Source organism: Berghia stephanieae, chromosome 15 (genome assembly GCF_034508935.2).
Source record: "Berghia stephanieae isolate SIO BIC M18660-M18661 chromosome 15, UCSD_Bste_1.3, whole genome shotgun sequence".
NCBI lineage: Eukaryota > Metazoa > Mollusca > Gastropoda > Nudibranchia > Aeolidiidae > Berghia > Berghia stephanieae.
Genome location: NC_088374.1, coordinates 8,231,653 through 8,245,268, shown reverse-complemented (window position 1 = coordinate 8,245,268; position 13,616 = coordinate 8,231,653). Strand labels below are relative to the sequence as shown.

At 37.5% G+C, this 13,616-nt stretch overlaps 1 protein-coding gene across 3 annotated transcripts in view; it reads right to left on the bottom strand.

Annotated features, from left to right (window-relative positions):
- Positions 1-5,168: 5,168 nt before the first annotated feature.
- LOC144960572 (uncharacterized) overlaps positions 5,169-13,616 on the bottom strand; it is a 26,587-nt gene continuing 18,139 nt past the window's right edge. For all 3 annotated transcript variants that reach the window (XM_078893786.1, XM_078893785.1, XM_078893787.1), the window contains exons 5-6: positions 10,765-10,990; positions 5,169-7,252 (exon numbers count right to left, since the gene is read on the bottom strand). In XM_078893786.1, the coding sequence (XP_078749912.1) occupies positions 6,999-7,252; positions 10,765-10,990 (480 nt within the window). In that variant the 3' untranslated portion in view covers positions 5,169-6,998. The remainder of the gene's footprint in view (positions 7,253-10,764; positions 10,991-13,616) is intronic.

Sequence of the window (13,616 nt, the reverse complement as noted above, 5' to 3'; positions counted from 1 at the left end):
TGCTTCACATTTGGCTAAAATCTCATGTGATGACTTCCACCAATCAGTGATGTATTATAATCAAAGATTAAACTAGACTTACCTTTAGGGAAGTTGACGTTTAATATGGATTATTAAAGTCAACTGATTGGGGAAGGTATTCACATGCCCAACCCCTTTTTTCTTATTAACATTTAGTAGTAACCCTCCCTTGGTGTATTAATTTAGTATGTGTAAATAGATTATCATGTGAATACCTTAGTTGAAATGTGTATCAACATGCGGGCTAAATACTGACTTGTGCGCATGCTCAGAGCATCTCATGTGATACCTTCCCCAATCAGTTGACTTTAATAATCCATATTAAACGTCAACTTCCCTAAAGGTAAGTCTAGTTTAATCTTTGATTACTCATCAACGTGCATGGCAACCCCCCCCCCCCCCCCCCCAAAAAAAAAAAAAAACAAAAACGAAAACAAAAAACAAAACAAAACAAAACAAAACAAAAAAAAAAAAAAAACAAGAAAAAAAAAAACGAAAAAAAACCCCAAAAAACAAAACAAACAAAACAAAGACAAACAAAAACAAAACAATAACAAATACCTGAGTAACGTCAACTTCGTTCTATCTATTGAATAATTTGATGAAACCTGGGACTTCGCGGAAGTCCCAGGTTTGAGAGTTTTTTTTTGCCAAGATGAGGGTCATTTAAATCGATCGATATTTGAAGGACGAGTTTTCTGGCCAAATTTTGAAATATGGGTTTTTCAAGAGTACGGCAGTTTTAGTCTTTGTCATCGTGCTCGGGTCAAGGCAGATTTTGGTAAATAAAATTATGTGATTTCCAGATTGGTCTTTTTAAAGTCATATTGGAAATAATATTATAACAGGCCTATTGATGCTATGCGTTTAAGTAAAATACTCGCAATACCCGCTAGCCGGATAAAAACGTACCGATACACAAAACTACGTGTATTCTTTAAAAAACAAAAAGAAAACGAGCTTTAATTTCGTGCAATATCCACTTAATGTGCTCAAAGCGCTTTACAAGGGGTCCCCGACAAATAGCAACATATAACATATATAACGAGAAATGACGCCTATTAGGCGATTTTACATTTTTTTAGGCAACGATGTTAACGGTCAGGTACTCATTTTACAACCTGAGTACGGTGAGAGAAAGTGAGTACAGAGCCTTTTTCAATGAATCAAATATGCGCCGAGCGAGTGGGGCTTGAACCTAAGATTTTCCGATCCGAAAGAGAGTGTGGTCTAGTGGTATGACACTCGCTTTCCGATCGGAAGATCATGGGTTCGAGCCTCGCTCGGCGCATAGTTGAGTTCTTGAAAAAGGCTCTTTATTCACATTCTATCAACATACAAGGTATAAAATGAGTACATTGCCCGTTAAAAGCGTTGTGTCTATCTGAAAAAAATTGTAATATCGCCTAGCAGGCGTCATGTCCCGTCCTACATGTCACACCATTTCTTCCCGATTCAATAGTCTGATGTCACGTCGTCCAGCAACGGCGGCCATCGTGGTTCTAAACAAAGAATATCGGTCCTTTTTTTTGTTCATACTGGCTAAAACTTTTCATGTTTTATGTTTTTTTTCTCTGGATACGCTTTTCTGCTCGTCGGAGAAATATTTCATAAGGGCGTCCGACATTGTTCCGATAGTTTAGAGCCAGTTACTAAGTTACCATGCGTCATTACGAGGGAAGTGACGTCACGACTGTTGAAGCGTATTATATCGATCGTATAAATACACCGCAAGTTTGTAGTCTGTGAGAATTTAGTGAGAAGAAATAACATCTGATAATAATATAGATAGTATGCCCTTGTCCAAGAAGCTCACAACATTGCCATCCAGAGCTATAGATAATTTGAAGTTGACGTCACTCAGGTCTTTGTTATTGTTTTTTGCCATCCATGTTTATGAGTTATTCTAACTAAACTGTATTATCCAAATTATAAACGTTCATGGTTACACATAATTTTGTGTGTTGGTCTGTTATACTTCCGGTTGGCAATCTTGTGAGCTTCTTAGCCAAGCGCATGCTATATATAGATAGTCTGCCCTTGGCTAAGAAGCTCACAGCATTGCCATCCAGGAGTATAACGGACCAACACACAAAACCATGAACGTTTATAGTCTGAAAAAAAAAAAACCAGTTAAGTGAGAATTACCCATAAACGTGGATGGCAAAATTTAAAAAAAAAACAAAAAAAACCCAAAAAACAATAACAAAAACTCGAGTGACCCAAAATGTTTAAAATATTTGCGTCCTATCCAAAGGATAGCGAGCAATTGCTGTTGTCCGTTTCACGCTATAGAAACCGGGATAAACTCCGGCTCCACGGGCCTAATGGCTCTGAAGGACTATGACTCCTTTTGTACAGAATGCGGCAGACAAAGTGACTGCTCGTCTCAAAGCTGGTAAAAGGGAAGCAACTGGAACAAAACTAATTTCCAGATTGGTTGATTAAAATTACGAATGATTGCGTCCCTTGATCAAAGCAAAAAAAAAAAAAAAAAAATAAATAGAAAAACAAAAAAACAAAAACAAAAACAAAAACAACCCAGAAGACAATTTCTGTATAATACTATAGATAGAACGAATTTGACGTCACTCATCTCTTTGTTATTGTTTTTGTTAGTCAGCCTCTTTTAGGAATAGTTCTCACTAAATTTTATAAATCAGACTCTTGATAGAATGCGCGTAGCTGAGAAGCTGACAACATTGCCATCCAGAAGTATAGATAGTATGCAGATGACGTCACTCAGACCTTTGTTATTGTTTTTGCCATCCGCGTTTGTGAGTTGTTCTCACTAAACTGTATTAACCAGACTATAAAAGTTCATGGTTACACAGAGTTTGTGTGTTGGTCCGTTATACTTCCGGATGGCAATGTTGTGAACTCCTTGGCCAAGCGCATTCTATCTATAACGGCCCAACACACAATACTATGTGTAGCCTCGAACGTTTATAATCTGGTGAATGGAGTTTAGTTAGAATTACTCATTTACGCGGATGGCAAAAACAAAAAAACAAAAAAAAAAAACAACAAAAAACAAAAAACAATAACAAAGACCCGAGTGACGTCAACTTCATTCTATCTATAGATAGTATGCGCTTGGCTAAGAAGCTCATAACATTGCCACCCGGAAGTAGAATGGACCAACACACAAAACTGTGTGTATCCATGAATGTTTATAGTCAGGTTAATACAGTTCAGTGAGCATTACTCATAAACGCGGATGGCAAAAATCAATAACAAAGACCTGAGTGACGTCATCTGCATACTATCTATACGCTTGGCTAAGAAGCTCATAACATTGCCATCCGGAAGTAGAATGGACCAACACACAAAACTGTGTGTATCCATGAATGTTTATAGTCAGGTTAATACAGTTCAGTGAGCATTACTCATAAACGCGGATGGCAAAAATCAATAACAAAGACCTGAGTGATGTCATCTTCGAACTTTCTATAAACGTTAAAGGTTACACATAGTTTTGTATGTAAATACGTTATTTCAGGCTGGCAGATATTATGAGCTTCTTGGATAAACGCAATGCATCAATAATTCTTGGATTTTTTACTGCATTGAGTTCACAACAAGCTTCAAGCTTACTTCATCACGACTAGCCCCTAATACGCTTCAACGGTCGTGACGTCACTTCCCTCGTAATGACGCATAGTAACTCAGTAACTGGCTCTAAACTATAAGAACGTCGCCCAGCAACGGTGGCCATCGTGGTTCTTGGCAAAGAAAATCAGTACTGTCTATTCTTCATGCTGGCTAGAACATTTTCACATGTCATGTGATCAGAATGTATAAATGTCATAAAATGATCATATTTATAATGTTTTTCTCCTCTGGATACACTTTTATGCTCGTCGGAGAAATATTTCATAAGAGCGTCCGCCATTGTTCCGACAATTTAGAACCAGTTACTAAGTAACTATGCGTCATTACGAGAGAAGTGTCGTCCAGACCGTTGAAGCCAATTCCTGTGCAACGAACGAGCTTATTCACAGGTGTAATGATGTTATGAGTTTAAATAAAATACTCAACATTTGGGCCCGCCATATCAATTATAACCAACACATCAAATAGAACTATGAGTAATCTTAAAAATTAGCAATATTATGTTAAAGAGAATTTAGTGAGAATTAATCACCCATCTGGCTGTCTAAAACAAAATAACAAAGAGCCGAGTTACATCATCTTCATTAAATCCTGTAGGAAAATGCGTTTGTCCTCAATTCTGCTACTTTATTGTATCCAAACGCTGTGAATACTGTTTAAAAATGATCTTTTATATAGAGCAATATCAACTAAACGAGCTGAGACTTTACAAAAGGTCGTTGGCCAACAGCAACATTTAACATATGGCGATGGGACATGTCGCCTGTTAGGCGATATTACAATTTTTTTTCGGACAGAGACCACGCTGTTAACGGCCAGTTACTAATTTTACACCTGAGTACGGTGAAATAATGTGAGTAAAGGGCCTTTTCCAAAAACTCAACTATACGCCGAGCGAGGCTCGAACCCAGGACCTTCCGATCCGAAAGCGAGTGACATACCACAAGACCACATAGCCCCGAGACATTATCCTGAGCCATAGCGGCGCCTTCGGAGATGACATGGTAAACCCAGTCACATCGTCCATCTGTGCTACAGAAATTGATTCCTTCACACTGGTCATTATAATCTGTTACAGTGAATGACATAATCAGTCGGATGGTGAAAAGGTTTGAACTGAGATATTGCCAAGTTTAGTTAGAAGGTCAATTTTTATCAAAAATGAGTTCTTGTCATAAATGATTAAATCAACCGTTTTTGTACATCTTCGGGAAATATCAAAATTTAATTTCACTTCTAAATATTCTTAACAGCTAGTCAAGTTGAAAAAGTATGAAATTTGAGAAAAGTTGCTGGATACCTTTCCTATACATCTGACCATAACTTAATGAAAAAACATCCGTAAGTCAAATAAAGGTTAAAATGCTATGGCGACCATATTCTTTCAGAAAATTCCATACAATGCAAATCCAAAATGTTCACCTTCCGACTGGTTATGTCATGGACTGACACACATTGTGTCTTCGTTGATTACATCAAAGCTTCCAGTCTATTTCCTATTGCTATTTAAAACAAAAAGGAAAAAAAATGCGAACGTTGGGTTGCTTATAATGTAAAGCAACCATATTTATTTCCCATTACAACGAATAGAGAATAACCGATAATTCATCCCATATATTAGATTGTCAAAACAAATAATAATAATAATATATTATATTTCGTGTTTACTTAAAAAAGGCGGAAGACCGTAACGTCGTTTGTGTTGTGTTGTGTTGTTCCTTTATTTATGAGTCACATTAACTCCCTTTATCTTTCTCTAAATAAATAATAATGTGAAATTGAATGTAAGCTTCAATTTAATTACGAAAACAGATCAAATGAACGTTTCGGGTTTCCCCTTTATCAACAAAACAGGATGAATGAAACACCACAGATGAATGAGATAATGTAGTAGTGGCGTAGTTCAGATGAATGATTCATCTTACCTACGCCACTATTTATTTCTTCGAGCTTCGAGCAGCAATATTTACATTTATCTTTCTCTCCATTTCATTGACTCATCTAGGCACCTCTAGTTTTTGGTTTATTTTACCTTTTGTGATTGATAGAAATTGATGAAAACTGATGTTTTCCTTAGTTCCGTTCCAAATACTTCATTATTGGTTTCGTAGCTAAAAACGCCACTAAATCGGCCTTTTGGAACAGCTTGATAATATTATTATCTGGATGTCCAATGACCGTGAGCGTCCTTGAGATTATCAGTCGCATGGCGAAAAACTTTAAACAGAGATATTGACAATTTTAGTCAAGAGATCAATTTTTATGGAAAATGAATTCTCTTCAAAACTCGTAAAATCAAAACTTATTCTACATATTGATGAATTATTTTAATTGAATTCTACTCCTAAATATTTCATTTTAATTTTTTTTAAAGACGGTAATCATTATATTTAATTTCAACTCTTGTCAACTTTGGAAGCGATTTTCTCAAAATTAGGGTTTCACACCTTAGCCCATGCATATGACCATAACTTCATGAAATTTTCACCCGATTTGCTTCAAATAAAGATTAAAATTCTCAGGAGACATTGGGCTTTCAAAAGATTTCACTAAGTCAATGATTATGTCAGGGACGCGCACCGAATGGTCGAATTGTATGGATTTCTTGAAAATCCGGTTGGAGAGCAGACAAGATCACCCATTCTTCATCTTAACTCTTTTCTTTCCAACTGATAGGAAAATCGTCACATTCGTCACGATACAATCAGCATTTTATCTCAATCTGAATTCTTTTGTTTATCACACTAATATTTCAAGGCATTTATTTATCTTCTAGTCATGAAAACTTGACACTGTGCTTCACAGAATGTTTTGCTGAACAAACTATTGTCTAGCATGTACTTATTCCGTTTGAGTTTTTGTTTTTAAACAAAAATAATTTTTTTTTATGTTGGATGGATTTGACATCTTGGGGAAAATCCGGAAAAATGTGACCCAACGTCTCAAAACGGTATTATGTCGGGATGAACCAGATGCTAAAAAGTCAAATTATAGTTAAACTGGTCAAAATATAAAACGTTGGTATTTAGCACAGTAAAATATGATATTCCTTCTCCTCTATAAAGCAAACAAACTCAACTTATGTCTGATATTTCTGGCTACAAATTCGATTATCAGCATCTTAATCATCCCGACTTAATACCGTTTTGGGACAAGGGGTCACGACATATGGTAGGTAGTTAGTGAGAGGGTTAATTCTTCCATACGACTTTCCACAACTGACACCCAGACACAGGATAGTGAGAGGGTTAATTCTTCCATACGACTTTCCACAACTGACACCCACACACAGGATAGTGAGAGGGTTAATTCTTCCATACGACTTTCCACAACTGACACCCACACACAGGATAGTGAGAGGGTTAATTCTTCCATACGACTTTCCACAACTGACACCCAGACACAGGATCCTGATCGGCGCCGCCCTCAGAGACGGCCTGGTGAACTCTGTCACATTTTCCATGCTCGCTCCGGAAGTTGATTCCCTCGCACTCGTCATCCGTCAGGCAAAAGGACGCGCAGTCCGACAGATCGAAGACGGGGACAGGAACTTGTTGCACGTAGACACCCGTGTAGCACACGTTAGGAAGCGCCATAAGTTTCATGCTAGACGCACCTGCAGGAAGAGAAAAGAGGTAGCAAAATACACATAAATAAATAAATAAAAAATAAAATAATATTCTATTTGTGACCCCTCTCCCCAAAACGGTTTTATGTCGGGATGACTAAGCTGCTGAAAATTGATTTTATAACCAGAAATATCAGACTTGGGTTGAGTTTGTATGTTTTATTGAGGAGAATGATTATCGTATGTTACAGTCTATATTACGGTTCATTTATATTTTTCACCTGTTTAACTTTCATTTGACTTTTTTTTAGAATCTGGTCTATTCCGACATAATACCGTTTTGACACGATGGGTCGCATTTATTCATTCCCATGGGGAATTCTTTTCTGAAGGGTCTATAATAATAATAATAATAATAATAATAATAATAATAATAATAATAATAATAATAATAATAATAATAATAATAATAATAATAATAATAATAATAATAATAATAATAATAATAATAATAATAATACACATTTATACAGCGCTTATTCTCGTGTAAAACATAAGCTCTGAGCATTTTACAATATAAATTATCAATTTTGAGTGGAAAAAATGTGCAATGCAATGAATTCATAGCCAAATCAAGAGAAGACTGGAATAATCCAGGCGTCAGCTGCAGTGCAGCGCCGCAATGCAAGCTAGGGCAGCAGCCTCTTATGGTTCACACTACTATGTTATGACGATCGACCCAATCAGCAAAGTCCGGTCCGCATTCGTGCACCGTCGCAAACCCGCCTGGTAGCATCGTCACAACACACCTTTCGACTAGATGCTCTGCCGTCTCGGGTTCTTGCCCACAGCGTGGACATATTGGACAGGAAGTTAGACCCCACAGATGTAACGCACTTGCCGTTAGGCAGCTCCTCGACCGAAGTCGATTCGCAGCTACCCAGTGTCTCCTCTTACTGGTATCAAAGCCTGGCAACTTCTCACCAAGCCTAGAGGAGTGTGGGGCGAGGTGGCTTGCTCAAGGCCGAACAGCGCAGCAGCGGGTGATCAAACTCGGTATGGGCTGCCTGAAGCCGGTGATCGTAAAATACTAACGAAAGAGTGAAAATGGAGAGGCTTCGTATGGGAACAAAACAGACAATGGACGTTTCGGGTAGAAACTCTTCGTCAGCACAACAGTACACAAATAAACGTGCAAAACAAATAAAATATAATATAATATTATCATTATATTTTATTTGTTTTCCACGTTTATTTGTGTACTGTTGTGCTGACGAATGGTTTGTATCCGAAACGTCCATTGTCTGTATTGTTCCCATACGAAGCCTATCCATTTTCACTCTTTCGTTAGTAAGGACTCCCTACCCACTATCCCACGCCACGCCAACGTTTCAATCACATTCCGACCACCATTGAGTACAGGCGATACACGTTCTACTGATATGTCACCCCTCGTATCAAAACGGTATCATGTCGGGTAGGACCAGATAATAATAATAATAATACACACTTATACAGCGCTCATTCTCGTGTAAAACACAAGTTCTGGGCACTTTACAATATAAATTATCAATTTTAAGTGAAAAAAAAAAATTCATAGCCAAATCAAGGATTCATAGAGTCAATAAAAACAAATACAGTAGAAATATGTCTTGAGATTCTTTTTAAAGGTTGTTAAAAATTCAAATGCTAGTTAAACTGGTCAAAAATAATAAACGTTGGTATTTAGCACAGTAAAATATGATATTCCGTCTACCCTATAAAGCATGATAAACTCAACTAAAGCATGATAATTCTGACTACAAATTCCATTTTCAGCATCTTAATCGACCCGACTTAATACCGTTTTGAGACGAGGGGTCACATATAATTTTATTTGTTTTCCACGTTCATTAGTTTATTGTTGTGCTGACGAAGGGTTTGTACCCGAACCGCCCATTGTCTGTATTGTTCCCATCCGAAGCTTTTTTGCTTTTCCTCAACACCTTTCAATAGGGTTAAACAGTCGTGACGTCATTTCCCTCGTAATGACGCATGGTAACTGTTTCTAAAGTGTCAGAAATAAATAACAATGTGAAATTGAATGTAAGCTTCAATTTAATATACGAAAACAGATAGAATGGACGTTTCGGGTTTCCCATTTATCAACAAAACAGGATGAATGAACCACTACAGACAATGAGCAGCATCATTTACATAAACTATCAGAACAATGGCTGACGCCATTATCTCTCCATCACCGTCCTCATGAAATATTTCTCCGACGAGCATAAAAATGTATCCAGAGGAGAAAAACATTATAAATCTGATCATTTTTTGACTTTTACACATTCTGATAACACGACATGTGAAAAAGTTCTAGCCAGCATGAAGAATGAAAAGAACCGATTTTCTTTGTTCAGAACCAAACTGCTGGTTGCTGGGGGACGTGACATCAGACTATTGAATCCTATTGTAAATCTAGAAGTGTTTGACTATCCAAATTCATTTTTTTTCCTCGCGTTAAAATGACTTAAATATATTTAGCAAGCGCAGTGGAACCATTGAAAACGAACAAACAAACAAACAAACAAACAAACAAACAAACAAACAAACAAACAAACAAACAAACAAACAAACAAACAAACAAACAAACAAACAAACAAACAAACAAACAAACAAAGCATGTCTTTCTGTGGCTATGTAGTCTAATTGTATGACACTCGCTTTCGGATCGGAAGGTCCTGGATTTGAGCCTCACTCGGCACATAATTGAGTCCTTGGAAAAGGCTCTTTACTCAAATTCTCTCACCGTACTCAGGTGCAAAAAATGAGTACAGCGTTGTCTCTGTCGGAAAATAATGTAATATCGCCTAATAGGCGTCATGTCATGTCTCGTTCTACATGTTAATTGTTGCTACTGTTGGCTGGGGATCCCTTATAAAGCGCTTTGAGCACGTTTAGTGGATCTTAAGTAGCCCTTCAGAGTCATTGGGCTCATGGAGCCGGAGTTTATCCCGGTTTCTATAGCGTGAAATGGACAATACTAGCAATTGCTTGCAATCCTTTAACTTAAGTACTTTCCGCCAAATTCAATAGACTCAGCTACCCATTTACTGCTAGGTGGACAGGGGATCAGAAAAATATCTCGACTGGCACCAGGTATCGATCTTGGTGCCTTTGCGTGTGAAGCGAGTGCTCTACCCACTGAGCTATCGCAACCCCCGTTAGTGGATTTTACGCTATATAAATGCTTTAGTTTAGTTTTGTCTTCGAAAAAAATAATTGACCTTTATATAGCGCAATATCCACTAAATGTGCTCAAAGTGCTTTACAAGGGGTCCCTGGACAACAGCAACATTTAACATGTAGGACGGGACATGACGCCTGTTAGGCGATATTACAATTTTTCGGACAAAGACAATACTGTTAAACGGCCAGGTACTCATTTTACACTCGAGTACGGTGAGAGAATGTGAGTAAAGAGCCTTTTCCAAGGACTCAACTATGCGCCGGGCGCGAGGCTCGAAACCAGGACCTTCCGATCCGAAAGCGAGTGGCATTATAAAAAAAGATCTTACTGGAATTGCTTGGGCTCATTATCCAGCCACTGCTCACTGCTGCCGTTGGGTCCACAGAAGATTCGATGGTCCCCACTAATCCTGCTCCTAAGGAACCTTCTGTTGTTGTTTCCTCTGATGAGTCACTGGTATCCTCTGTGATGACGTCAGCGGAAGTGGTAGAGGAATGGGTAGTCGTTTCCGGTGGTACGTAATTCCAAGGAAGGACCAGTGTGTATGGAACACTCTGGGGGGGGGGGGGGGGGGGGGAGAAAAGGAAATTTTTCAGAGCAATTGGATTCAGTAGTCTGATGTCACGCCGCCCGGCAACGGCGGCCATCTTGGTTCTATACAAAGGAAATCATTACTTTTTATTCTTCATGCTGGCTAGAACTTTTCATATGCTTAGTGATCAGAATGTGTAAGAGTCAAAAATTGATCAAATTTATGTTTTTTTCCCCTCTGGATACGCTTTTATGCTCGCCAGAGAAATGTTTCATACGGGCGTCCGCCATTGTTCCGATAGTTTAGAGCCAGTGTTACTAAGTTACCATGCGTCATTAGGTAGGAAGTGACGTTACGACTGTTTAAGAGTATTAAGAAAGAATGTTATATGGCTATGTGGTCTAGTGGTATGACACTCGCCTTTGGATCGGAAGATCTTGGGTTCTAGTCCTGAGCGGCGCATAGTTAAGTCCCAGGATAAAGGCTAATTTCTAATAATCTAGCGCCATATTCATGTGTAAAATGTGACCCCTCGTCTCAAAACGACATTAAGTCGGGATGATTAAAATGCTGAAACTGGAATTTGTAGCCAGAAATATCAGACTTAATTTGAGTCTATATGCTTTATAGAGGAGAAGGAATATCATATTTTATTGTGCTAGATATCAACGTTTCATATTTTTGACCAGTTTATCTATAATTTGACTTTTTAGCATCTGGTCCATCCAGATATAGTACCGTTTTGAGACGTTGGGTCACAAATACGTTCCTGGCCGTTACCAATTTTGTCTCTATCCGAATTTTTGTTTGTTTTTGTAATATCCCCTAACAGGCATCATGTCTCGTCCCGCATGTTCAATATTGTTGTTGGAGGGACCTCTTGTAAAATGCTTTGAGCACGTTTAGTGGATATTGCGCTATAATAAAAAAAAATCCAGCTCAAGCTTAAGCTTAAGGTAAACCAAGGGCTGGAGCGTGGCCTTCGTAAAGTTATGGCCTGATACTGACCAAAAAATCCATTGGATTTCAGTATCAGACCGTAGCCATCGTTATGTTATAGCCTGATACTGAGATCCAAAAAGACTGGCAGTGTGACGTCATTATTTGTTTTTTTGCACCGCCTTGTGAGTTGTCGTTAGTAGAGCTCATGAAAACACATTATTTCATTGGTTGAACTATTGAATACAACTCACGATTTGTTTTCTTTTGTGGCAAAAGACTGGCATTTCGACGTCATTTTTTGGTCAGTATCAGGCCATAACTTTACGAAGGCCACGATTAGGCTATAACATAACGATGGCTTCGGTGTCAGGCCATAATAATAATAATAATAATAATAATAATAATAATAATAATAATAATAATAATAATAATACACATTTATATAGCGCACACCCACGAATTACGTGCCTGAGCGAGCCTTTACTCACGGTATAGGTCAGGTTGACCTCAGGGTCAAGCGGTCAATCCTGCAGGTAAAGCTGCATACAATGCATTACGTTCCAAAAACATATAAATTGAGTAACGGCATTTCCTGTTTTCAGTCTACTGCTACTCCTCTTTTAAATTCACAACATATTTTTCAAAGCTTGGATATAACTGCATTTTTCTTGTTTGATATTTGTGTCTGGGTTTCATTATTCTGCTGTGATTAGTTCTTTAGTTATTTACATCTGAAAAACTCAATGAATAAAATCAGTTACAGGAGCTATTTATTTTTTTAAAAAATTAATATAAAACTTTTGACACATCCAATTATTTAAAAAGTTGTATCGGCGCATCTAACATTCTCTGGGCTTTCTAATGATTAAAACCGTTTAATGGACTTGTCTTTTAATCTTTTATAATATTTTTTTTCTTGCAATGTACATACAGGCAAACGGATCACACTTTAGAAACCCACATGAAATCTTTAAATGAACTTTGTAGTGTATGTGGCAATACAGCACTCACTCAAAAAGAAAAATAAACGTAATCGCAAAAGATTACTGTGTAAAGATTTCAAATGTGAAATACTTTTGTTATTTGATATTGATATTGGTAAAGACTTAGAAACAACACATTCAAAAGTGATATGTTACAAATGTGTAAAAAGAATCAATAACATGAAAGTATATAAAGGAGAAGAGTTTTTAATAAACTCCCGGACTATTGTAAAAAACAGTCAGCATTTGTGGACAGATTTTGTCCCCAGTGACATTACAATGTGCAATGTGTACAAAACATTTACAAACATACGAGTCGGCTGCATTAAAGATAGGCAGTCAAGTGACATTCAAACCTTAGACACAACGCAAGACACACATTCATCACACTCCACAGAAATCACAGTAGACAATGTTATAATGACAACCAGTCTTCTTCAAGTTTCCCCTGACTTACAGTCTCATGTACCAGAATAGAAGATAAGATTAGAAAAGAACGACAGAAAATATCAAGTAAATTATCAAGAAACAATACAGGACAGTTTACAAAGTATTAGACAGGTAGAGACACCTAAACAATTTGAAATTATAATGTGACTTTTGACTGAAAGAAAAGTGACATAATTGAGCAGGAGTTTGGATTCCCTCCCTCTCCTGAGAATCATGTTTTTCCCCCATTTTAGTCTCTCTCTCTCTCTCTCTCTCTCTCTCTCTCTATTTTAT